Source organism: Danio rerio, chromosome 17 (genome assembly GCF_052040795.2).
Source record: "Danio rerio strain M-AB ecotype USA chromosome 17, GRCz13ab, whole genome shotgun sequence".
In the NCBI taxonomy this organism is placed as follows: domain Eukaryota; kingdom Metazoa; phylum Chordata; class Actinopteri; order Cypriniformes; family Danionidae; genus Danio; species Danio rerio.
In genome coordinates this window covers 29790743-29818661 of record NC_141037.1, presented here as the reverse complement: position 1 = coordinate 29818661, position 27919 = coordinate 29790743, and the positions used below count along the sequence as shown (strand labels likewise).

The window sequence follows — 27919 nt, the reverse complement described above, 5'->3', positions numbered from 1 at the left end:
CCGTTAAGTCCGGTAAACGGACCGCGAAGCGTCCCTGAGACAGGCCATCCGGAGAAGAGGAAACTTGCTCTTTCCCCGCTGGAGGGCGGGGCCCCGATAACAACGGTACTTTTCAGTGCCACCAAAACATCAGTAAAAGAGCACTTTTTCCCTTCCCCGGATGTGACTGCACGAGTTCTGCCAGTCCGGGACGCGCTGCCTTCCGGCTCGCAGACTCTACGTGCTTCGCCAGTGGCTCACGAGCGCTGGGGGGACGGTCTCCCTTCCCTCAGCCCTCCAGCCCACTCTCCGGAGTCAGGGTGCGGAGCCAGAGCGAATCGCTCTCCTCCAGCTTTTCCGCGGGACCCTCGTGCTTCCCGGATCAGCACACCCACTCCGCGCTGCCCCACCGCTGGTACGTCAGCGATTGTAGCGATGACTCCATTAGCGAGGGCTCTGCCTGCCTGGTTAGCGCGGGCCAGCCCCTCGCGGTGGCTCATACGCACAATCAGACTCGGTTACGCGATTCAGTTCGCGAAACGGCCCCCCAAGTTTACGGGCGTGTATTTCTCCAGGGTCAACCCCCTGTCCGCCCCTGTCTTGCGAGAGGAGATTGCTGCCCTCCTGGCGAAGGGTGCAATCGAGCCGGTTCCTCCAGCCGAGATGGAGAGTGGGTTTTACAGCCCATACTTCATCGTACCCAAAAAGAGCGGTGGGTCACGGCCAATCCTAGATCTGCGCGTTTTGAACCGCTGTCTGCACAAGCTGCCGTTCAGAATGCTCACGCAGAGGCGCATTCTCCAATGCGTTCGTCCTCGGGATTGGTTTGCAGCCATAGACCTGAAGGACGCGTATTTCCATGTCTCCATTCTTCCACGCCACCGCCAATTTCTGCGGTTTGCGTTCGAGGGTCGAGCGTGGCAGTACAAGGTCCTCCCCTTCGGGCTCTCTCTGTCTCCGCGGGTCTTCACCAAACTCGCGGAGGGTGCCCTAGCGCCCCTTCGGCTCGCGGGCATTCGCATACTCAATTATCTCGACGACTGGCTGATTTTAGCCCACTCGCGGGAGCAATTGATTATGCACAGGGACGAGGTGCTTCGGCATCTCCGCCTACTGGGGCTTCAGGTCAACCGAGAAAAGAGCAAACTCGCCCCCGTGCAGAGGATTTCTTTTCTCGGGATGGAGCTGGACTCGATCACCATGGTAGCGCACCTCTCCGAGGAACGCGCTCGCCTGTTGCTGAACTGTCTGAGGGAGCTCGACAGCAAACTAGTGGTCCCACTGAAGTTCTTTCAGAGGCTCCTGGGGCATATGGCATCCGCAGCCGCCGTCACGCCGCTCGGGTTGCTCCATATGAGACCACTTCAGCACTGGCTTCACGATCGGGTCCCCAGACGCGCATGGCACGCGGGCACACACCGGGTCTCGGTTACTGCGCTGTGTCGCCGCGCCCTCAGCCCTTGGAACGACCCCTCGTTCCTACAGGCCGGTGTGCCTCTAGGACAGGCGTCCAGCCATGTTGTTGTTTCAACAGACGCTTCCAACACGGGTTGGGGGGCCGTGTGTCGCGGGCATGCGGCTGCGGGCCTCTGGAAGGGTGCCCAGCTGCATTGGCATATCAATCGCCTAGAGCTGTTGGCAGTGTTCCTCGCTCTCCACCGCTTTTTACCGGTGCTGGAGCGGCAACACGTGCTGGTCAGGACGGACAGTACGGCGGCGGCGGCGTATATCAACCGCATGGGGGGTATGCGCTCTCGCCGCATGTCTCAGCTCGCCCGCCGTCTGCTCCTCTGGAGTCACCCGCGGCTGAAATCGCTGCGCGCCATTCACGTCCCAGGCACGCTCAATCGTGCAGCCGATGCGCTCTCACGACAGCTGTTACGCCCTGGAGAATGGAGACTCCACCCCGAGTCTGTTCAGCTGATATGGGCGCGATTCGGGGAGGCCCAGATCGATCTGTTTGCTTCCCCCGAGAACGCTCACTGCCAGTTGTTTTTTTCCCTGACCGAGGGCTCTCTCGGCACGGATGCACTGGCCCACAGCTGGCCTCGGGGCATGCGCAAGTATGCGTTTCCCCCAGTGAGCCTGCTCGCGCAGTTTCTGTGCAAGGTCAGGGAGGACGAGGAACAGGTTCTGCTAGTTGCGCCCCTTTGGCCCAACCGGACCTGGATATCAGAGCTCTCACTCCTCGCGACGGCCCTCCCCTGGCGGATCCCTTTGAGAGAGGACCTACTCTCTCAGGGACAGGGCACCATCTGGCACCCTCGCCCCGATCTTTGGAACCTCCACGTGTGGTCCCTAGACGCGAGGAAGACTTAGGTAACCTACCGACTGCGGTGGTTAATACCATCACTCAGGCTAGAGCCCCCTCCACGAGGCGCGCCTACGCCCTGAAGTGGAGTCTATTCACTGAATGGTGCGTCTCTCGCAGAGAAGACCCCCGAAATTGCCAGATTAGTGTTGTGCTCTCTTTCCTTCAAGAGAAGTTGGACAGCAGGCTGTCGCCCTCCACTCTCAAGGTTTACGTGGCCGCCATCTCCGCTTATCATAGCGCGGTAGCTGGCGGCACCGTGGGAAAGCATAACCTGGTCATCCAGTTCCTTAGGGGTGCTAGGCGAATTAATCCATCTCGCCCCCCTCTCATGCCCTCTTGGGATCTCGCCCTCGTTCTCACGAGTCTGCGATCCGATCCCTTTGAGCCACTCGAATCAGTATCTCTAAGATTTCTGTCCCTGAAGACAGCTCTGCTGGTTGCGTTGGCCTCCATCAAGAGGGTCGGGGACCTGGAGGCATTTTCGGTCAGTGACTCGTGCCTGGAATTCGGGCCGGATTACTCTCACGTTATCCTGAGACCCCGCCCCGGTTATGTGCCCAAGGTTCCTACCACCCCCTTTAGAGATCAGGTAGTGAACCTGCAAGCGCTGCCCCCGGAGGAGGCAGACCCAGCCCTTTCTTTACTTTGTCCAGTTCGCGCTCTGCGCATTTATGTGGACCGTACTCAGAATTTTAGATCATCTGAGCAGCTCTTTGTCTGTTATGGCGGTCAGCAGCAGGGAAGTGCCGTATCGAAACAAAGATTATCCCACTGGATTGTGGATGCCATTTCACTCGCTTATTCGAGTCGAGGTCAGCCGTGTCCCCCGGGAGTACGTGCACACTCCACTCGGAGCGTTGCATCCTCTTGGGCGCATGCACGCGGCGCCTCTCTAACAGACATCTGTAGAGCTGCGGGCTGGGCGACACCCAACACATTTGCAAGGTTTTACAATCTGCGAGTGGAGCCGGTTTCCTCAAGGGTATTAGGTAACCCTTTGGTGATTGAGGAGACAACTCGGTAGGGTGTTGAAACACGCTTGCTGCGCCATTCTCCCTAACACGGAGGTACGTGCGCCTTTTTTATCTGTCAGTAAAGTTCCCCGTCAGGTGAGCCCTGCAGATTCCTCCGTGGCCCCCAGCACTGACTCAGCGGAGGAGTCACTTGCTGGCCCACTACGTTGTAGGTCTGCCCGCTGGTCAGCCCGCGTTTTGGGTATAGGTGCCTGCTATGCGTGATCCCCACTAGGCGATCCCATATGCTTATTCCGCCACGGTTAAGTCCCCCCCCTGGGCGGACCCGTGTCTTCCCTCTCCGCTAACCACTCTTTGCTATGCGTACTCCCCCTTTTTAGGGCTAGTCCATAGGTAAATTCTGCCATCTATCCCCCCCTTGGGTAACGGATGGCCTCCGCAGCGTCCTCCCTATCGGGATTGCACGCTTCCCAACGTACTGTCGTATTTCCTAGAATTATCTAGATGCTCACGACTTCCCAAAAAATATATCTAAATCCGTAAAACTTCTGTTGAAGTAGGATAAATTAGGGCCAGGGACACGTTGGAGGACCGCGCCCCCCATGATGTGGGTGCGTCACGCTTGCTTGACTATCTCCTCATCGGGGGTGTTGGTAAGGTGCAGTCATTATGGCGCTTTCCATATTCTCCCATTCATGGCACTGAAGTTCCCCAACCGAAGGGGAACGTTCGAGGTTACAGAAGTAACCCTTCGTTCCCCGAGGAGGGGAACGGAAGTGCCATATTCCGTCGCCATAATGACTGTCCCTTAGCTGTTTGAAAGTCTCTTCAGCTTAAAAGGATGGCGTCTGCTGGCTTCAGGTGTGCTTATATGCTGAGATGATTGCAGATGTCGCACACCTGCGCAAGCTTACGCTGCCAATTAATTTCATTCATTGGCCCGTTCAATACTCTCCAGATAAGCGGCTTCTGATCCGAATCCTCCCATTCATGGCACTTCCGTTCCCCTCCTCGGGGAACGAAGGGTTACTTCTGTAACCTCGAACGTTTCCCAGCAGTTCCCCAACTCCAGCGAGCACACAGGAGTAATTGGGGCCGACACCACTTGGAATGAAGACATCTCAAAGATCTAATAGTGCACACTGGGCTACTGCTGAGGGTTTGGCTGATGACAGGAAACACTGCTGAAATGCATTATGTTGCAAGGTCTCCTCCTGGATGCTGAAACAAAAGGCAATAAATAAATAAATAAATAAAAAAACAGACGAAAGTATTCTGTTCCGGTGTGCCAGCTGCCTGCTCTGCACCCTGGCCTAGTTTCACACCGGCTATTTTTAGAAAATCAGTGTCTTCCTCACAACCTGCCATATGACTGTGCTAATGTCCTTCCATATGACGTCAAGGCTCAATGAAGCAGACATCACTGCGCAAGCCTCAACGGGACGTGCAGGAGGTGCATCCGGGATTATTATTGATTACAGAGGAGGCTTCGAGTGCTGTCTGACGTCTGCATTACGACATCTGGATCATTCCTGTAGACTACAGGCCACTTCCCATACAGCGAAAATAAGTTTTTTTTCAAGATAAAATATATTTGACATACTGGAAGTATATTTTTAAACTGGTAGGTTCAATAAAAGATCGTTGTGAAATCATTACATTTCAAACTTTATATACCAAAATACAATTCAAAACGTGCTTTATGGTCAGAAAATTACATTTTCAACCATACAAAAAATGTGGAGAGAGATTTCAAGAATCTATTATTGCAAATCAAAACATAACTATATTTAAAATATTGCATTTAAAAATAGTTTAGTGTAAGATAATACAGGGGCTGGACAATGTAACACTGGACTTCCTGGCTATATTTGACCACCTTGGTGGCTACTCTTCACCGATTACATATTCCACCAGTAGGAGCAGAGTGTGAAGGCATAATTAGCACAGTTTTGCTTTAAAAAATTGCTATGCACACAACATTTCGGTAGACATATTAGATTTTAAAAGAAGACATATTGTTGTTACGCATCTCACTGGCACACCAGTGACCAAGGCAGCAAATCTTTTTGCTGGAATCAAGAGCCACGGTATCCAGGGTAATGTCAGCATACCACTAAGAAGGACAAAGTACATCCAACAGGAGTAAGTGTGGATGCAAGAAGAGGCTGTCTGAAAGGGTGTTAACCTGAATTGTCTCCAAAAAAAAAAAAAAAAAACCATAAAACAGCAGCAGCCCAACTCACTGTAGAATTAAATGTGCACCTAAATTCTCCTGTTTCCATCAAATTTGTTCATCAGGAACTCTATAGGGTCAATATACATGGCCAGGTCGCTATAGACAAACCTTTGGACACTCATGCCAGTGTCAAAGGTCTGTTTCAATGGTACCAGCAGCGAAAATCTTGGGATGTGGACAAGGTTATACATGTATAGTTCCCTGATGAGTTCAACTTCACGGTCTTTCCCACATCCAGGAGATTTACGGTGTGAAGAAGCCCCAAAGAAGTGTACCACCCAGAATGAATTCATGTGGACTTAAACCAGACGTTTCATTATCCAATATCTTATGTATAACTACACAAATATGAGCATCTATACAAATAGAGATGTAATTTTTGCCTGTTACATTGGCAACCAAGAAGAGATTTCCCAATGTGTCCAGAAACCATTTTTTGGTGTACTTTAATATATATTATTACAAATATATTCACATTACAAAAACATAGGTGAATTGGATAAACTAAAAAATGGTAATTATGTATGCATGTGATAATGAGGGAATGTATGGCAGTTTTCCAGCACTGGATATTCCCAAGTGAGTTAGTGTACCCTCAGTGCTGGGTTGTGGAAAGAAATTCACAGCACAAAAAACATACCAGAGTAATTGGAGGTTCATTTTGCTGTGGTAATTCAAGAACTAAGCCATATGAAAGTGAGTGGGTTGCATATGTAGAGAGGATTATCTTATATATTTATATGAGTTATGTGACAGCACCTATAACTGTGATAGGGAATTATATGAATGACATAACCATTATGAACAGATCATCTAAAGCCCGTTGAGGCATATAATTACTTGCTTATATTCCATATAAGTGTCAACATAAATACACTCCTAACATATGTTTAGTAGGATACCAGAGTAATTGTTTGCAGAAATGGTTTTAACACAGATTTTATATTGCATTGTGCTAATTTGAGATAAATGACTAAAAAAGAATATTAGCATATTCTTGGCTTGTGAGGATTTGGGATGTTCCAAATGAAAAAATGGCTGCTGTTCTTCCTGTTTTCAAGGTTAGGCTGTATGTCCTCAGATCATTAGCATTCAAGAGACAACAATATGACAACATTTCTCAAATAGAGGAAACATTAAATAAAGATTTTTCTGTCTATTTTGTGACATGAGTTATGAACCCAGTCAAGCATGAAATAACAAACAAATTATGAATGTTAGATGAGAGTGGAACTTGCCAGCTTAGCCCCTCTGAACACAAAAATGATGTCATTTCCTGTTCGTTATTTCACCATGTTAAAAGGAGAAAAAAACATGGTGGTGTGGTAAAAGGAATCAAAACTCTGACATTGATTTAATAAGCCATACAAATTGAATTATCTGTTTATCAGCTGTTTAATTCAAATTAAAATATGTTATATAAATATAATTGATCTAGTATTAATGGAAGAACTAAAATATGCTTTATTTGATATGTTTTTATATAATATATAATTATAATTATGTAAAAACAACATGATTGTATCAATTAAGAATAAGGATGCAACAATTACAGATTTACATTGTATGATTACAGTCTAAAAAAAAATTAGAATTTCACTATTATCATGATTACTATGAATTCATTCATTTAAAAACATTACTAGTTTAGAAATCCCACGAAAACAACATCTATTTTAAAGTGTTATTTATAGCTGCTGCAGTAAGCAATGAATGCGACACTAAACAACATTAAAAACAAGCAATAGTCCATTTCTCTTTAGACTTAAAAGTAAGTGAAAAAATGTTTATTGCATTTAAACATAAGCAATAACTTTACACTGCAAATAAATGACAGAAAAATGAATAAATAATAAATGAAAATAGGAATAAATAAAAAATATATATTTGTCCAATGTAAATCTAAGCTACATATTAGCTAAGTATTTTCCTTTTAAAGAAAACAAATGTAGTCAAAGGCTGCTAAACCTCTGCCTGAAAGGCACTTTTGATCAACTACATTACAAAATTGTTGGGTATTAAAAATTTTGTATTTTTTTTTCTCTTTGGAGTAGAAACGTGTATATTCATACAAAGTATATAGCTGATCAGTTCTTGTCACATGACCCACAGTACGCTCATGGCATTTTCACATCTGTTCATAAGCCACGCACCTCCATTGGAAATAAGGAACTTGCATGTGCAAAAGACACAATATGTGAACAGCCCTTAGTGTAAATTCTTAGTGCACAAGCTCGGAACTTTAAATAGCACACAGTTGTCGTAACTTTGTTTAGTTACAGCAGTTTTGTTCTGTGCACAAATGCAGTGTTGAGAAGTCTGTACGATTAATTAACCATGACGAATTAAAGCGCAGCTAATAGTAAAATGGGTTAATCGTTGCATCCCTAATTAAGAATCATAATAAAATCTCTTTTTTTTTTATAGAACGATAATGTAATGTAATATAATATAATATAATGTAATGTAATGTAATGTAATGTAATGTAATGTAATGTCATGTCATGTCATGTCATGTCATGTCATGTAATATAATATAATATAATATAATATATGACTGCATGGTGGCGCAGTGAGTGGCACGATCGTCTCACAGCAAGAAAGACCCTGGTTTGAGCCTTGGCTGGGTCAGTTAACATTTTTGTGTGGAGTTTGCATGTAATCCCTGTGTTTGCATTGGTTTCCTCCAGGTGCTCCGGTTTCCCCCACTAGTCCAAAGACATGTGGTGACACAGGTGAATTGGGTAAGCTAAAATTGTCCATAGTGTGGGTAAATGAGTGTGTATGGATGTTTCCCAGTTATGGGTTGCAGCTGGAAGGGCATCCGATGCGTAAAACATATGCTGGATAAGTTGGTGGTTCATTCCTCTGTGGCGACCCCAGATTTATAAAGGGACTAAGCCAAAATGAAAATGTATGAATAATATAATATAATATAATATAATATAATATAATATAATATAATATAATATAATATAATACATGTTTCGTCCACTTCATGAAAATGATTCACAATAATAAAAAAATCAATTCCATCCCCCAAGGCATCAGATTTATTCATTAATCACTTATCACTTCCTAATTCAGTCCAATGTTTCCTCAGCCGTAACCACAAACCCTCACATTAGATCATGTATCAACAGAAGCCACATTCACAACAACAAATCAACACTCCAATCTCATGTCATCATATTACACGTCAAGTCTAGCACCGCCAAGAGAATGTGAGTACATATTCCATAAAATAAATAAAGCCGAGGCCTGGCTTTAATTTCCTGGAATGCTATTAGTATCAGAGCTGGAGTTTTCCCGGCCAGATCAATCAAAGCGGCGGCTGTTTGATTGCCTCATCCACTCTGGAGGCCGATTGGAGTTTGAGTCGGTATCGCAGTCGACCCTGCGAGGGAAATTGAAGCACTTTTGGATGTCCTTCCAATCAAACAAGCTTTGATTTCAACTGTAATATCAGCTGCATTGGAAAATAAAAAAAATAAATAAAGAAATGCTTAAGTGCCTTCGGTCCCTCTGAGAGGAACAAAGATTTATGATCCCTGCTTGATACAATTAAGAAACGCTTTTGGCCTGATTAAAGGTGGTCAATTCATATTCATTTCGGTGGTTTTGTCTGGAAAAACTAGAGTACAAGGACAAGTTACTTCTTAATTTTATTAAAAGGGTGGCTTTGGTGATATTGCAATGTGGGCATCCACAATAGTCACATCGCAGGGTCTGCAATGTTAAATTGAGGCTATATTTGACCAATAGCCACAGTTCAGAACATGGAGTCATTGGAGATTTTTACCATGATGGTGCAAATTTTTATCATTAACATGTTTCTTGTGACTGTTAGAGCATATCAAGAGAGTTTAAAGCATTTGGGCACAAGGAATTTTATTTAATTATTTATACAATGAAGATGCTGTATGTAGTGTTACTTTACATTTGATTATTCTATTTCTGTACCTGAATTCTTACCAAATAGAGCTATTTAAGTCATCTGGCAATCATATTGTAATATATATCGCAGAAAAAAAAAAACATCACAGTCAGATTTTTCCAATATCGTGCATCCCTATTAGCAACATTAATTTATTATTCATTCATTCATTCATTTTCTTGTCGGCTTAATCCCTTTATTAATCTGGGGTCGCCACAGCGGAATGAACCGCCAACTTATCCAGCAAGTTTTTACGCAGTGGATGCCCTTCCAGCCGCAACCAATCTCTGGGAAATAAATTTATTATACTTGATACAATTAAGAAACTGTTTTGGAATGATTAAAGGTGGTCAGTTCATAATAATTTTGTTTTTTTCCATAAAACTGGTGAGAATAAATAGCACAATCCCTTATAATAAAAAGGTTGATATCAGTTAAATGAATTTGTGGAGTCTCCAACAAATAATACATAAGGTGATACATGGATACACAAGGTGATTTCAATGGAATATTTAATGTACATTGAATATGCAAGTTGTATTTGGATTGTATTTTTTTGCATTACTGTAATGTGTCTTTCTTGGTTATTAAAGATTGTTTCCGTAACGTATCACTAATTTCGGTCTTGTTCTTTTAATACATGTCTGGTCATGGAACAAAAGAGACCACTTAAAAAAAAAAATATGGTTTTCATAATATTAATGAACAATTGGTCTAAAAGGAACATATAAATGTCAGAAATAAAATGGCATCTTTGCTATTTTGGCTAACTGTCATTTTACAGTATGTTCTAAATGACAACTTTCTTATTTAAATGTTTCATCAGAAGTTAAATGAATAAAAATTAAATGATGTTTTATTATGTTCTCAGTGATTGTTTGGTTGAAATGAATGGGAAAATCTTTTCAAGTCACTTTAGAGCAAGAATAAACATTGTGTAATAGCAAACATAATAAAAAATGTTAAGACCAGTCCTACTGTGTAATATGATGGAAATTGCTAGTTATTTTCCATTTGCTTTCTGTTCACGATCCCAAAATGAATATACCATAGGGTGTAGCAGAACACATTTAAATTTAAAGTCATTGTTATGGGAATAAACACTGTAATGAACACTGATGGAAAGCCATTCTCAATTGCTGCATCCAACAATGATGGAAACAGACATAAAGGCTGTCTGAGAGACTTTATTCCTCTACTGCAGACACATTTGTTTATTATGGGTTGGAGAAATCTTAAATTGGATCTTTGACATACTTTTATTTTCAGGCAAAGCAACTACTTTATTATGTACACCTAAAAATGCATGTACTTTCAAATAAAAAACACAGGTATAAAAATTCATAAATAAGTTTTAAAATGTAACATGTTCACATTTGTTGGATAATTACGCAAATATCCTAGTAATTTGTTTTTTAAAAATAAATATGTAAAAATAGTGAATATATGAATATAAACATATTTATATCAGTCAATATAATATAATATAATATAATATAATATAATATAATATAATATAATATAATATTCATTCATTAATTTTCTTTTCGGCTTGGTCGCTTTATTATTGCGGGGTTGTCACAGCGGAATGAACCGCTAACTTATCCAGCACGTTTTTAAGCAGCGGATGCCTTCCCAGTCGCAACCAATCTCTGGGATATATGATATAATAATATAATATGGTATGATATAATATAATATAATGTAATAAAATAATATAATATAATATAATATAACATAATATAATATAATATGATATAATATAATATAATATAATATAATATAATATAATATAATATAATATAATATAATATAATATAATATAATATGGTATGGTATGATATAATATAATATAATATAATATAATATAATATAATATAATATAATATAATATAATATAATAAAATATAACAAAATATATTATAATATAATATAATTTAATATAATATATTATAATATAATAATATATAATAATAAAAAAAAGTAATATAATATAATATAATATAATATAATATAATATAATATAATATAATATAATATAATATAATATAATATAATATAATGTTCATTCATTAATTTTCTTTTCGGCTTGGTCCCTTTATTATTGCGGGGTTGTCACAGCGGAATGAACCGCTAACTTATCCAGCACGTTTTTAAGCAGCGGATGCCTTCCCAGTCGCAACCCATCTCTGGGATATATAATATAATAATATAATATGGTATGATATAATATAATATAATATAATATAATATAATATAATATAATATAATATAATATAATATAATATAATGCAATAAAATATAATATAATAATATAATATAATATAATAAAATATAATATAATAATATAATATGGTATGATATAATATAATATAATATAATATAATGTAATAAAATATAATAATATAATATAATATAATATAATATAATATAATATAATAAAATATAATATAATAATATAATATGGTATGATATAATATAATATAATATAATATAACATAATAATATAATATAATATAATATAATATAATATAATATAATATAATATAATATAATATATTATAATATAATATAATATAATATAATATAATATAATATATTATAATATAATAAAATATAATAAAATATAATAAAATATAATATAATATAATATAATATAATATAATATAATATAATATAATATAATATAATATAATATAATTGTAACGGGGAGACTGACACGGAGGGATCCATTTTGCAGTATTTATTAAGTCACACTTAAACATCAACAACTCGCACGGCTGTGCGGACATACAACATACACATCAAAGAGGAAGTAGCAGATGACAGACACAGTGTGATTACCAGGCTTGGGTCAGAGGCAGGCAGCGTGATTCAGAGTCCGTGTAACAGGCTTTGGTCAGGGGCAGGCGGCGAGAATCAGAGTCCGAGGAAACAGGCTTTGGTCGAGGGCAGGCAGAAGACAGAGCAGAGTCGGGAAACGGGCTGTAGTAGTAAACGGGAGATCAGGCAGGATAGAACGCTCAGAAATGCTGGCCGGGGCTAAACAAGACTTCGCACAGTAGTGTGTGTGAGAGCTGCTTATATGTGGTACGTGGGTCATTAGTGGAATGGAGAACAGGTGTGCTGGAATCAGGGTGAATGGATGACGTAATGGTTAGAAGTCCGGAGATGGTGACCTCTGCTGGCCAGCGAGGGGAATGACTGGGACCGAGTCGGTGACAATAATACATGGTTTCCGCTAAATTCATTCTTATATGGTGGGGCGCCATGCCAAAATTCATCCCGCCACTTCTACAATACAGCCTCTCATTCAAAACATGAAAATTTTTTAATAGTGGGTGATAATCGCACCAAAACGTATTAAAGGGTAAGTAAATTATTACAGAACAAACTTTTCTGAAAACGTAGTTGTGCTGTGCGTCATTAGTATAATCCTTCAAGGTTATGTGCTGACTGACTGGCTGCCTGACAGGTGCGTGATGCGTGAGGCCAGCAAACACGATGTATAACTTAGCCATTTCTTTTTTACTTCATGACGCATTAATACCGCTTTGTAGGTATTGGAGACATTTATAAATATTCCTAGCAAATCTAATAATTGCTGGAGACATACTCGTTACATAAACGCACTGAATCACACTTCAGCAGCGTTTATTTGAGAGTGCACAAGAATATCTGTGTGCTCTTGAAGCGGCTTATATTTGAGGGGGCATGCATATACACAATAAAAAAAGTAAAGTAATAGTTAAAATGTACAAACATTTTGTGATAGGACCAACAAAAAATGTATACAGGTGTGAACAAAGTCGATGTGTGTCAACATCCAGTACTTATCACAATAAATAGTGTATTTAAATGTCAGCGGTGTGCAGCAATACCGTGCCTATTTGCAAACATTAATCCTTTTTTTACACTACAGATCCGTTTTGCTCAATCACTCTAATCAGACACGGGCAGAGGAGGATAATAACCCTACTGGGTGGAGTGAGCTGTTGGGTGAACTGAGCTTATCACTTTGATACACATGCTAGGACAACTGCTGCTGCCCGGGTCTCTCTGCTCTCCAGCCATGCGGATTAACCCTCAGCCAACCTGGCAACCCACTTACACATACAATGTACAGCATTTCACAGCCCAGGGGGGAGTGAGACACATGCAGGAGGACAAAACTACAACACACCATTTTTTTTTCCAACTTCTGGTTTTGTTTTCATTTGATTAAGGTGGGATTAATGACAAAATTGACAATTCTTGTATTTTTGTATTCTCATTTACTTAATAAAAAAAAATGTTATTGATCATTTTAAATGTTATTAGTACATGTATATGAATGTTTTAAAAAGCATATTGATTCAATTATTTCACTAAAGACACCAGTGTATGACTCTTTTAATATGAATTTCATGAATAAACTGTTTAATGACTTCCCTACAAATTCTTCTCCAGCCCATCCCAAGGGTTCTAAATAGGATTAAGGTCTGAACTCTGTGGAAAAAATTATGTTGCCTGAACCTCTTTCACAAATTGAGCCCAATGAATCCAGCCTATATTTTGAAATATCCAATAAATCCATTAGTGGAATAACCTAGTCAATCAGCAAATTTTAGGTAGTGAGCTGACCTCATTCTCTGTGCTCATAACCTTGCTGGGTCTATATGTGACCAGTTGCAGCATCCCATATAACAGCACTACCACCACAGGCTGGTATGGCAGGAACTATGCTTAATGGGACCATCACTTCACCCATCTCTCTTCTTACCCTGACATGCCCATCACTCTGAAACAGGATAATCCTGATTCCTCAACATTTTATTCAGACAACATTTCTTTCTCAAAGATGATGGCTTAAAGCTATCTTTCCAGTTTTTAATAATGCATTGGACAGTTCGTAACCCAATTTTGTTAGTGTCAGCAATCTCCTTGAATGTTTTTTTAGCTTGATGGATGTCATTATTTAGAACATCCATGAGGTGCTTTTTCCGACATGGTTGTTTAAGAAATAGAAGCTACTCTCTGCAACAGTAAGGGTTAAATAACTTGTTACCAGCAGAAACATAATCATCTATGGCAGTGGTTCTCAAATTTTTTTCATTAAGTACCACCTCAGAAAAAAAATTGTCTCTCAAACTACCACCAAAATGAGCAGTATTGAAATACAGCAGTATAGTAGGCCCAGTAAAGCAGCTACAACTCTGCACAGTTAAAAAAAATGTGGCAAATTACCTCAGAAATATAAGTTATATGTCATATATGGCATACTATATACATCATTTATTTATAAATTTTGAAATATATGTAGCATGTACATGCCATATTTCATTCCTCCGCGTACCACTAGAAAGAAGCCCGCGTACCACTAGTGGTACACGTACCACAGTTTGAGAACCACTGATCTATGGAATATTTATCCAATGGGAGGCTCTTACCAGGTGGTGACATTTTATTGTATGGCCAGTGTATATACAGTACAAATATACTAAGTAATTATACAGTTCTTTAAGTGATAATGAATTTTTTTCTGAAAAGTCAAAAAACTGTACTGTTTCATATGTCAACTGCTTTCTTTGTGTCAGAGCCTGCGCTGTGATCATACTTGACTTGGTTTAATAGACATAGACAAATCATTGTCATATGAATATTATTACATGGGGGTTTGAACAGAGATCACAATCTTTTAATGAATATCCGTGCAGCTCTATTTCCCAATGGACAAAATCAAGTCCCGCCCTAGACTTTTTTGTGTTTAAAATTCCATTTCATAAAGATATGCATCACGATAGAAGAGAGACATCTATTGCAACTTCTGTTTCATGCTGCCTTTAAAGACAATTAGCGTGCAGGTCTTGGGTGTGTGGTTTGATGGTGCGCTCATTTTGATGACTAATAATGGAAGAGAGGGGCTGTACTGGATGGCAATCATCTGAACCCGCCGGGCCGAGGGCTGATGGAATTTCCTTCCTCCTTCATTTGCAGAAGAGCTCGATTGAATAAGCACTGCAAAACGAGTCATTACTTTTCATTAGCCTGGCACTAATTCTGTAAGGCCCATATACGCATTCACATCCGAATTGACAGTGCTATTTCAAATATCCGATTATTTCTAATGGTTCGTATTAATCATGCTGGGAACATGGCTAATTGTGGAGGGTCTTGCTCACAGGCACCACCCAAGGCCATGGAGCTCAGTTGACGATGAGCGCACAGACTGTCATCCATCACTATAAAAGGCTTAGTGCGTACTTATATTTCCAAGAGGAAGAACAAAGATAACTGAGAAAACTTCTAGCCAAGGATGAATCATGACAAAGCGAAATGGTTTTGTGCTATCCATACGCCACTGTTTCTTCACCTTTATCACACGCAAGTACACACGGCTAAATTCACACCGACAGCACAGCTGCAGTTTTATGTTCAGTTCAACTCACAATGAACTCAACACATGTTTGCTAACTCACTTTGAAAATCATTATGGATAAATACAGAAGGATGTGTTGACTGAATGGCTATTGTTATAATGCAGAAACTCGAGTGCTATATTAAAAAATGTTTAAAAATTGTGACAAAAAACTATAAAATGTGACTGTATATACAATGATACGATACATTAAAACATAGGAATTGTGTAAGTCAAAATTATACAAACTTAATTTAACTGAAATAAAATAACTTCAATATTTATTTTAAATCATAACAGATATTGCATTTACATGTATGTTATTGTTATTTGTGATAAAAAATATTGTAAGAACTAGATGCTTTGTTTCCAGTGAGGACTTAGAAAAAACTTGTTCATGATTTCATCACCAGCAGGGTGGATTACTGTAATGGACTCCTCACTGGCCTTCCCAAAAAGACAGACAGCTGTCAGACAGCTGAAGCTCAGAAAATCCAAGCACATCAGACCTGTCCTCAAGTCTTTGCACTGGGTTCCAGTTACATTCAGAATAGATTTTAAAGTACTACTTGTCTATAGATCACTAAATGGCCTAAGACCTCAATACATTACAGATATGCTCACTGAAAAAAAATCCCTCAAGATCAGAAGGATCAAGTAAATTAGAAATTTCATTCAAAGCAGGGTGAATCAGCCTTTATTTTATATTATATTATATTATATTATATTATATTATATTATATTATATTATATTAGCCATAACAATTATTTGATAGACAAACAGTTAAATAATAAATAATAATACAAAATAATAATAATAATATAAAAGTAATACTGTTAGATTTTGTAAAATATTAGTTGGAAATAAATTTAGTATTGAATATATTTAGAAATATGCCTCTTTCATCAGATGTTGATTTATGCCAGTTATTATAAATGTTTAATTAAGATGTTGTCCATCGTAATTTGTTTTGCTGAGACCAGGAATTTTTCCAGAATTTTTGTAAATAAATAGAAAAAACATTTAAAAAAAGAAACAAAAACAGTCTGTTTTTAACCGTGTAATACTTCCTTTTAAAACAGATCCATTAATTTCCTTAAAACATACTCACTTCAGACATTTGAATGACGGGTTTAAATGTTGTTTTATGAATATAATTTATTATTAATTAGGTTTCTTTAATTTCATTTTTTTACTTTTCCTATTTTATTAGACATTAAATGTAAACAGAAGAGGCGTTCATATATTTTAGCAGGCCAACATTCTCATTGCACAAATTTTCTTTAATCAGCAGCTTTTTGCTATAATGCAACTATAATGCACAGTCGTGCAAAGATGATGTCAATAACAGAGAATGCCTAGCTATGCTCTTTAAAAGAACAGCTTGGGCCTTTTTCTGTCATTTACCAGCAAGTCAGCTCTGAGTCAACTGCTACGAACATAACAGGTCTCCCTTTCTAGTCTGCAAACATCCAAGGCTGATACGAGTACTGTAGGTTTGTTTTGTTTTTTTGATTATGTCTTGAATGGCCTAAAGGTGAGCAATTAAACTTTTTTTTGTGAACTATCACTTTATTACTTCATTTAAACTGTAAAGAGATGCTCCACCCAAAAACATTTGATGACAAAAAACATATATTTTGAACAATTTTGCAAACCTGTAACCATTGACTTCCATAGTATTTGATCCATAGATGTTGATGGCTACCAGTTAACAATATTTTTCAAAATATTTTCTTTTTCTTTCATCAGGGGAAAATGTTGAGTACATATTCATTTTTGGGGTAAACTATCACATGATTTGTTTCTTTTTTCTTTTTTTAGTTTAGATCATAGACTAACTTTGCTTAATCTGTAAAATGACCAAGTAGTGCACAACAAAAAAGAAAACAAAGATTTTAAAAAGCAAAAGTAAGCTTACAAGAAACATGAATTTTAAAAACAGCAAGAGCATTTCCAAAAGGGGGAAGTGAAAATTGTTAAAAAGTTTGCATACACTTTTGTAGCCCATCTGTTACTAAAATGTATTAGGCGCAAGAAGAAACTGTAAACAAAAAAATCTAAATACAATAAAATGTGTAATTGTGGAGCCTCTAGTGGTCTGGAGCATTTCCATTATGCTGTGGCTTGTTTCTACTGTGTTATTCTGTTCTATTGCTTTTTTTTTTTTTTTTTTTGCACTTCTGGGCAACCGTACAGTAACTCTGTGGACCAGTTTGGTTGACAACAGTCTTCTTAGTTGCTTTCAGCTTAACAAGTCTGATTTGTTTAGCTTTTGAAATAGTAATCAATTAGTCCTGGATTCATGTCAGCGCAGTGGGTGACCTTTCAGGGTAGATTGGCAAACTCTGTATTCAGCTTCATCTTGCGCATTTTTTTATTCTCCGCATTCTTTGATCTATTGGTCTGAAACGAAATAGATGTCTTAATGATAAATGAGATTTTACATTATCTATTTAAAGCTGTCAAACTTGTCATGTAGCCCCAGGCTACCTGTGCTGAAGCATGTTCTCATCTTCCAATTCTTTCTGAAGAACCAAACCTTTTTTTCTTTCTCTTTTCCATCATAAAAAGATATGCATTTGCCTACACCTTCATTTACATAGCAGAGGATTGTACGTGACAAAAAACATTAATAGAGCTACAAATATTTATGCCTATATATATCTCAGCTCTTTCATCACTCTTTTTTTTAAATTGCACATTAATTCAAAGTGATTAAAGCCGGCCTCAAATGGATGCACATTTTGTTCAAAGTCTATCTCACAGCAATGATTCTGATGCAAAGCGTGTTGCTGTGATTGTAATTGCATCGCCAGCTCAGCTATAAAACCTTTTGGGATATACATACCCTTTCAAATTTGTTTTCATCATCTTAAAGTGAACAAGCCTATTAAACACAGTGAATTAGAGTGCACAATACTTCTACAAGCAGACAATGCAAGGCCATCAGTTCAGGCTGTCTTTTTCTAGTCTAAAGCCATACTGTATTATTAGACATAATTTCACTGGGCAATTAGGACAGGCAATATTTCTGGCCTGCTATCAAGGTGAAACATTATCAACTATATATCAAACTATAGTGCACCCCAGTATTCAACACATCATAAAGTAGATTTCAGATCCACATCAAGCACAAGGGACATTGTATATACAATTATATATATTATAGTCCAACTTCTGAGAAAATACAACTAACATCAAGCAAGTGAATTATACATACAATTATTATTTCATTTAACTTATTACTTTAGACTTCTATCAATGCAAATTATGCTTTTTTTTCCTTTTATAAAATACATTTTAACCTGCAGGTGTGAAGAAAGAAAGAAATAAAAACAAAAAAGCATACGTTTTACCATGCTTTACAGTCATTTAAAATGTAATTCAGTGTAATAATGGTTTACAGACAAACAAATAAGTAATATTTGAAGAGTTTAGATGCAAAAACCTCTAAAAGCCATCTGATATTTTCTTCTAAAATTAGCATTTTTCTCCAACTCCTGTGTGTAGGCTCAGTAATTTTACTTTTATAATGACAAATAAGTTATTTACTTTGACTTTAGGGTGAAATAAATGAACTTAAACATAGGAGGCTGACAAAAAGGGTCATTTTAGGAGAACATTTCAGATGGCCTTTAGAGGTTTTTGCACATGAACTCTACATTTATACTTTACCACTATCCTCCAAACCATTGTACTCACTTATCAGTTTTTAATAGTTCAGAATATTACAATAATAATAATAATAATAATAATAATAATAATAATAATAATAATAATAATAATAATAATGGGCACTGAATTGCAATGAAGCATAATTTTTTTTACCATATGATAATGTTTTATTTTTACAGGTGTAATTTGAAACAGTCAAGTTGACTCTTTTAAATAATTTAATGCGCTTTTTTTATACATACATTTAATTAGGGCTGGGCGATAACTCAAGTGTGACGTGGACATCAATTTGTTTGAATGACAATTGGTTTTCACCCTAACACAGGACACTCACCTCTGGGTTGTTTTAGTCCCCCTGCATTTGCCATAGAACATACAAACAACATGCAAGCAAGCAGGGAAGAAATTTAAAATGAAAAAGAACAAACACACCTGCCCAAAAAAAACGGCATAAGTCAGGGCTCTCAGTGAGCCACACATTGCACTGTTAATGGTCTAATGTTGGAATCCAACGTTGCTGTTTCTGGATAAATTACGTGAGCCAGCCGCAAAGACATTCATTACTGTAAATATCATCAAAACCTGCTCAGTGCACTAGACTAATCTACCAGATTCAGTGACCCAATGCAAATAAAAGCAATAAAGTGCAGCCCACTAGCCTAATGTGACTCATTTATACAGTATAGACTGATATAACACAATATAAAAATGAATAAACCTCTGAATGCACGTTCATTGGAAAAAAAAAACTAATAAAATAAACCATCTTGAAAAAGGTTTACTTTTTAACAATCATCATGCGTTGACTTTCACTATAGTTTATTTTCACTGAATAAAATGGTTTAAGGGCGTCACATAGCGCAGTGGGTAGCACGATCACCTCACAGGAACAAGGTCACTGGTTCGAGCCCCGGCTGGGTCAGTTTGTGTGTGCTGGGTCATTTCTGTGTGGAGTTTGCATGTTCTTCCTGTGTTCGCGTGGGTTTCCTTTGGGTGCTCCGGTTTCCCCCAAAGTCTAAAGACATGATGTATAGGTTGACTGAATAAACTCAAATTGGCCATGGTGTATGTGTGAACGCAGGAGTGTATGGATGCTTCCCAGTGTTAGGTTGCATCTGTTGCATCAAACATTCTGCTGTGGTGACCCCTGATTAATAAAGGGACTAAGCCAAAAAGAAAATGAATGAAAGAATGAATAAAAATTGTTTAATTTGTATTATTATTATAAAAGTGTGGTGTGCAATTATAACTCAACTCAGCTCAACTCAATTTATTTTTAGAGCACTTTCAACTAACCACAATGGGTACTAGAGTGCTGCACACAAAACACATAATACATGCAAATGTACAAGGAGCCAAATTACATAAACTCATGACACATGATTAAAAGCTAAAGAAAATAAGTGTGTTTTCAGTAACCTCTGAAATGACTCAAAGTACGAGATGTTCTTAAGGAGAGTGGAAGATCATTCCAAAGTATTGGAGCTGCTACTGAAAAAGCTCTATCACCTTGACATTTCAAGCGTGATCGTGGAACTGTCAAGAAGAGTGGAGTCAAAATAGATCTTGTTAAATTTGATCTTTAAATGACAGCTTTTTTTGTTATTAACCTTCAACTCCAAATATTTTTAAATGATAAACAGATTTTTTTTGAGAAAAAATCTGGGATTTTTTAAAATGCCTTAATGGCAGACATGCACATGGCTTTGATGTGTAAATAGCTGTGGCTGGGTATTATAATTTCATTAATTTTTTTACAAAATTGAACTGTCTCTTTTAACAAACACCTGTTTTGTAAGATAAAAAATGTAACTGTCAAAATACAACACAGTTCAGATTACCATGAATAATCTGTTTGCGCACACAAAGTATGCCAGTGGTTGTGAGATAAAGCGTATGTATAACCGCAAAATTATCTCTGATCAGCGGGGCCATGTCCCTCTTTCATAGTTAGTTTTGCAGAGCGCAATGCATATCTGTGAGATCCATATTTCAATCACGTCTCAGTTTCTACGCCTCCAATCTCAACGTTCCACTTTAGCACTATAGTACTTCTGGCCAATAGCAGATACGCCTCCAAACGCTAAACAACCGGCACAATTTCCTCCTGCTGCACTGAGACAAATGCATTGATTTCTCATCACCGCTATCAAAGCTACCTCAAAAACGCAGGGAGTCTGGGCCTGTTTGAACACAACACCTGATCATGAGGGGGACAGTAATGAAATTTGGAAAAGCTGCTTACGGCTTACAGAGAAGCTAATCCGTTGATGCAGCATGCTGTCCACATGAAAAGTGATGATTAGATTATGGTTCGCATTCAATGCTTGTGAGAGGGGAGAAAAACTGGCCTTGCAGAAAAATGTGTCATTTTGTCATCCAAGAAATAATAGCTGGATGTAATTATATCCCTTCATGTATGCACAAACCCCAACCTTACGCTTCTGGTTGGACGCCATATGCTCTTATCACAGCAATGGTGGTATTTGTCACTGCTGCGTGTGGTATCAGCATTATTTGGGACGTTGGATAATCTAATTGTTGATATGCGATGAAAGTGAAACTGTCAAATATAAAATGAAATTGCTTCATCATTTGTATCTTTCCACATGCAGAATCTTTATGGCAAACGTCATGACAAAAGACCAACACAGATATTTTTGTTTCTTTGAATATAGTTGCAGGAGTTTTTGTTTTAAAAAAGAGAGATTTCCAAATAGAGATGTTCATATCACAATATTTCAAGAATTCACACTTAGCTCATAATTTATAAATAGTATGTTTGGCATGCTGTCCCGGGAGAAAGTCCTGTGCTTGATCCTTGGGCCCAGGGCTCCTTCCCTTTCGCAGGGCAAGGGGAGATTGAGATCTCAAAACTCCCCCACCGCTGAGGCTAAGGTGAACTTCCTGAGAGTAAGACATTTAGAAAAAAGATTCTGACTTCTTTTGTCTTTAATATAGAGCATATTTGGACGGTGGGAGGAAACCGGGGAACCCGGGTGACACCCACGAGGACACGGAGAAAACATGCAAACTCCGCACAGAAATACCAGATGGCCCAGCGAGGACCCGGCGCCATTGGTATTCTTGCTGTGAGGCAGCAGTGTTAGTCACTGGGCCACCATGCCGCCTATTCTGGATAAAGGTGGAAAAAGGGGAGGAGGGGGGTTTCTTCCAGACGAAGATACTTGTAGAAAGGAAATAAGGATATATATAGTGACTAGGGATCCCTTGAATGGAGGATAGTGATTAGGTAATGTGGGCCAGATGGGTCAATCATGAGCATGTACTCCTCTCGAAATTAGTTTAATATTAAACTTCATAAATACAAAATTTTCTTTTTTTTTTTTAAATGTACATACATTTATAAAACTATACATTATATTATATAATTTTGGAATTAAATGACAAAAAAAGGTATGCGAGGTGTTTTTAATACAGTGTCAATGGGCAAGTTAATTTGATAGATTGTTCTCTCGTGGGTGCTGTTATCAGTCTCACACAATATATATTTTTTTAATGAAATGTTCATTAAAATATTTGTGTATTTGTCATTTATAACAATTATTATTAATAAATATTTATAATAATTATTAATAATTTATATATTTTTTTGGATACTCAAAGCACTTTGAACTGTTTGGGGGGGTAATCTCTGCACCCGCCACCAGTGACAACATCTGCTGCAGAGAAACCCAGAACTGTGAAAAGGTCTTTTACTGTGCAGCCTTGGTCTTCCGCAAAAGCATAAGAAATCCCCTTAACAACTGAGAAGTTGTAAAACAATTGAAAACCATTAGGAAAAAAAAAAAAATATATATATATATATATATATATATATATATATATATATATATATATATATATATATATATATATATATATATATATATATATATATATATACATACATACATATATATATTCACCATAACTGCGATCACCGACCGCACCTGCTCGACAGTAAGGTTGTGATTTTTTAAATGAATAGTGTAGCCCTTTGATGTGATGTTATTTCCATTTAGAGCTGCATTCATTTTTAGAACTTATATCGACAACTGGAGCACCTTCTGTCTGACCCTGAGGAAAACCACTCTGTAAAGTCTACTTCAGCACATCCCAAAGACTTTTAATGGGGTTGAGGCCAACTGATGGCCAATTCATGTGTAAAAATGTACTTTTTTTTTTTTTTTTCACGATTTGAGTCTGATAAATCTTGGCATTATCATCCTAGAATATGACTGTGGAATATGTCTTCTGACATGGTTGTTAAAGAAATAGAAAGACACAGTGTGTCGAAAGTGTTGGTGCCAAACATATTATAAGCCAAACAAATTAATCACTATTACAACGATTCAGTTTTAGACTCTTCAGTCTTCAATTATGGTCTAATTTGACAAAAAAATGTGAAAAAAACATGAATAGACATAAAACGATTATTGCATCATTTCCCACCACCTTTAAGCAGTCTGCATTCGTTCCTCCGCAAAAGCTCAGTTTCATGTGGAAATCAGTGAAATCATGTAACACTACTTTTGCAGCATGGGGCATGCTTGATTTATTGAAGTGTATTTCATTCATTCATGTTTTAAAAGCATGAAAGAGAGCTTGTGCTGTTCTATGCATGCGCTCAGGCTCAAAGATGAGCAGAACACACACATGTAAAGTCATCTTTTAGCTCAAGCTGTGCACATAAATGGTAAAAAAATACATGCAAAAATGTGTCAAAAAGAGGCGATTAGTGAATATTCACATTAACTCGTTTGTTATGGAATAACTGAACATAAAGGGGTTTCGAATGAAAAGGCATGTGAAAGTAAAAAGGACTTTTACTGCTTTAATTTAAAAATAATAAAGTTAATACATAAGTTTTATTCTATTATTAATCTATTAAATTTATTATTTGTTTCCATAATTGTGAGGACTTTTTGATTACTTTGCCATTCAATTTCGGGATTGAGAATTATGAAATTTCATCATCTTTAAAATGTACAGGTGTATTTGCAATATTATTTAGAGGGAAAAGAACTAATATAAACCAATCCTAATTATACCCATGATCATTTTAACCAAAATAATTATGATAATGATTTTTCTCATGAACAATCAGCTCAAGCTGATTATCTTGAAAAATTTCTCATAATAAATCCACTTTGTAAAGAACTTGGATCACAGGAATGTCCCAGCATCACAGAAGAGAACAATAACAACTTTTGGCTATTTTTTTTATATTATTGTTTAACATAACTGTAATTGGTGATATTAAACATGACTCTAAAATTAAGATTTTACAAAGCCACTAACTGTATGTTTGGCACATTCCTGAACCTTAAAAAAAACTTGACAAATAGAAACATCACAGGTATGAATACAATAATGCGATGTTTGTTCATTAGATGAACAGTTCAGAGAGTGTGCATTAATAGCTTTTAGTCACGTTTCTAGCATAGAGGACCTGTCGAGTTTCTGTATCAAGCTATTGACACCAAACATTTTTCATCCCTTATTTTTGTTGACAAAACTAACACTTCTATCGAATCACAAGTGCTACCTAAATCCACATTGACTGTCTAATGTAACGTAAAAAATGTGTAATAACTATTTACATTTCAGATTTTATAATAAAAAATTCCAAATACCACCTGACAAGTCTTCCACCAATAAAAAAGAGGCACCAACTTCATTGCTTAAAGTTTTAGAGTGAAGTAAGCAGCAATCTGTTTGGATAATAGTTAATACACACATTTTGTTGGTCACACTGTGTTGCTTTTCCACTTCATCCCACTTTTGAGAGTCACAATAACAACCTTAATAAACCTACATTTTACAGCATTGATCAGTGACTCCAGCAGATATTACCATGAAAAACCTACACACACACACATACAGAATATATATATATATATATATATATATATATATATATATATATATATATATATATATATATATATATATATATTTATAGAATATTTAATATTTGTGGTCTACAGTTTATGAAGATATTACAAGCTGAAATCTATGCTGGAATAACATCATGAAGGTTTACACGCTTGAACGGGTTTTGCGAAACTTTGCAGGGAACTTTGAAAGTCTGCCAAAGGGGTAGAAATGGTTTATTGGTAGGAATATGATTCAGTAGAGACAGATAATATGCATGTCCTTGATATCTGACTTTACTGCACTTTGCCTGATGTCAGTCCTGCCCAAACACCTGGCTCTGCATCCTCCAAGCAGTATTACATCTGACTTAAAAGCTCTGGCTGCACAGGCAGATGGTGTGGGTGGTCCACTGAGGGCTATAGACTCAGATAAGCCCAGGGTGGTTTTATTTCCCTGACCATTTTTGCTTTCCTCTCTCTTTATCACCTCTCACACATACATGCATATGCACACAAATATTCCCTTTTGCTCTGTTTGTACATTTTCACTCTTAAAATAGTAATGCACTGCTTGACATTTTATTTTATTCAATGACATACCTAACAGTTGTAAGACAAGTCAAAATGTGAGTCAAAATCATCAGACTGACTCATAAAGTTATAATAAAGTATTTTCAAGGTTCAGATCAGCCAGAAAAAAAATGGAAAAAATAACAACTGAATAGTTTTACCTAGCCTTTTATAAATTATTTATTTTTTATCAATTTTCAGGAGACAACTTTCATTTAAATTTTTCAGTTTGTCAGAGCTCTAAATTTAGGGTCATATTTTGTACATATTTTGCTCAAAAATGCTTTTAAATCATAGTCAGAGTAATTTTTTAATGACCTACATTAAATTCTAGCAATGGTTTAATACCAGTTATGCTTTGACATTAATTATGAATGTTCATTCATTCATTTTCCTTCAGCTTAGTCCCTTATTTATCAGGGGTTGCCACAGCAGAATGAACCTACTATTTCGGCATATGTTTTACATAGCAGATGCCCATTCAACCACAACCCAGTTCTGAGAATCACCCATACAATCTGGCAATCATACACACACTTATACACTACAGCCATTTTAGTTCATCCAATTCACTTACATTACAGTGCATCTCTTTGGACTGTGGGGAAAACCTGAACACACAAAGGAAACACAGGGAGAACATACAAACTCCACACAGAAATGTCACCTGGCCAAGACGAAACTCAAAACCACAACCTTCTTGCCACCGTGCCGCCACTACAGGAATGTGTTTGGTAAAATTGCATTTAGTAGAAATATATATTTTTAATAACTCCACAAAAGCATTAACCCATAAAGTAAATTTTATATTCAAATGATTAAAAAGGCTTATATTGTTCTGCTTTTAAGAGTACAGTTCTTAATACATTTATTGGAATTTTGTTTTGGTCTAATTTGGTTAATATTTTAATATATTAATTAATTTCTTCGTAAAAGGTAACAAAAAGTCTTTATCAAACGATCACAACATTTCCATAAATCTTCATAAAGCTACAGTATGTTATGATGCTATAAATAAATTTTTGAAGTGGCAGCGCGGTGGCTCAGTGGGTAGCGATGTCCCCTTTCAGCATCGCCTCACCACTTCGAGTGCTCAGGTTTCCCCCACAGTCCAAACAAGTGCACTATGGTTGAATATGGTAAGCTAAATTGTGTGTAGTGTGTGTGCGTGAATGAGAGTGTATAAGTGTTTCCTAATGATGGGTTGCAGCTGGAAGGGTATCCGCTGTGTAAAAAATATGCTGGATAAGTTAGTGGTTCAGTCTGCTGTGGCAACCCTAGATAAATGAAGGGACTAAGCTGAAAAAGAAAATGAATGAATGAGTGAATGAATAATATTTGTAGTTGAGATAAACTTTAGAGCAGAAAGATGATCATCAAACCTTTGCAGTTCTGTGAAAAGAGCCCATCATCTACAAACACACACCTTCCAGAGAAGCTGAATTAAAATGTAATTAAATCCAGCATACAAAACTGCAACCCAATTCCAGCATAAACAGTCAAAAGCAAGAAACTCTTTAAACTCCCTTCACAAAAGCGAGCAAATAAAATGCTGCATAAAACACTATGTGGGCAAACTGAATAATCTTTTGCTGAATACCTCAGTTTGCTGCCCTCTTTTTACCCTACCCAGGCTCAATGGAAAATAGTGCCTCTACCAACATTTTTGCAATCTCCAAAAAAAAAAAAAAAAACCTATTCATACAGAACAATTTACTCAGTTTGAAGCTGAAATGACCACCAGAGGCAATAAAAAACAAAAAAAAGTAACCCTTTTATGAAACACAATTCAATAAGACTCTGAATCTACAGTATGTGTCAAGGTTAAAGGGCATGGTTGAATTTAAGTTTAGTGTCCATTAGTTTCATCCTGCTAGAATATCTGTTTGATTAAAATATAACAAAAATACTGCCAGAGTCACATTTACAGCGCTCAGCATAAATGAGT

At 37.4% G+C, this 27919-nt stretch overlaps 2 protein-coding genes across 19 annotated transcripts in view; one reads left to right on the top strand and one right to left on the bottom strand.

The window, feature by feature from the left end:
- mdga2a (MAM domain containing glycosylphosphatidylinositol anchor 2a) overlaps positions 1–27919 on the bottom strand; it is a 347889-nt gene that overhangs the window by 156193 nt on the left and 163777 nt on the right. The window lies entirely within an intron of this gene.
- Positions 95–27289, top strand: LOC147839953 (uncharacterized). Its single transcript, XM_087290671.1, has 2 exons — positions 95–4324; positions 27182–27289. The coding sequence occupies exon 1, from the start codon at positions 783–785 to the stop codon at positions 3315–3317; it is 2535 nt and encodes an 844-aa protein (XP_087146797.1). The 5' UTR covers positions 95–782; the 3' UTR covers positions 3318–4324; positions 27182–27289.

Excerpts from the sequence above, each read along its gene's own strand:
- LOC147839953 (XM_087290671.1), top strand. The coding sequence starts at position 783 with ATGCGTTCGTCCTCGGGATTGGTTTGCAGCCATAGACCTGAAGGACGC.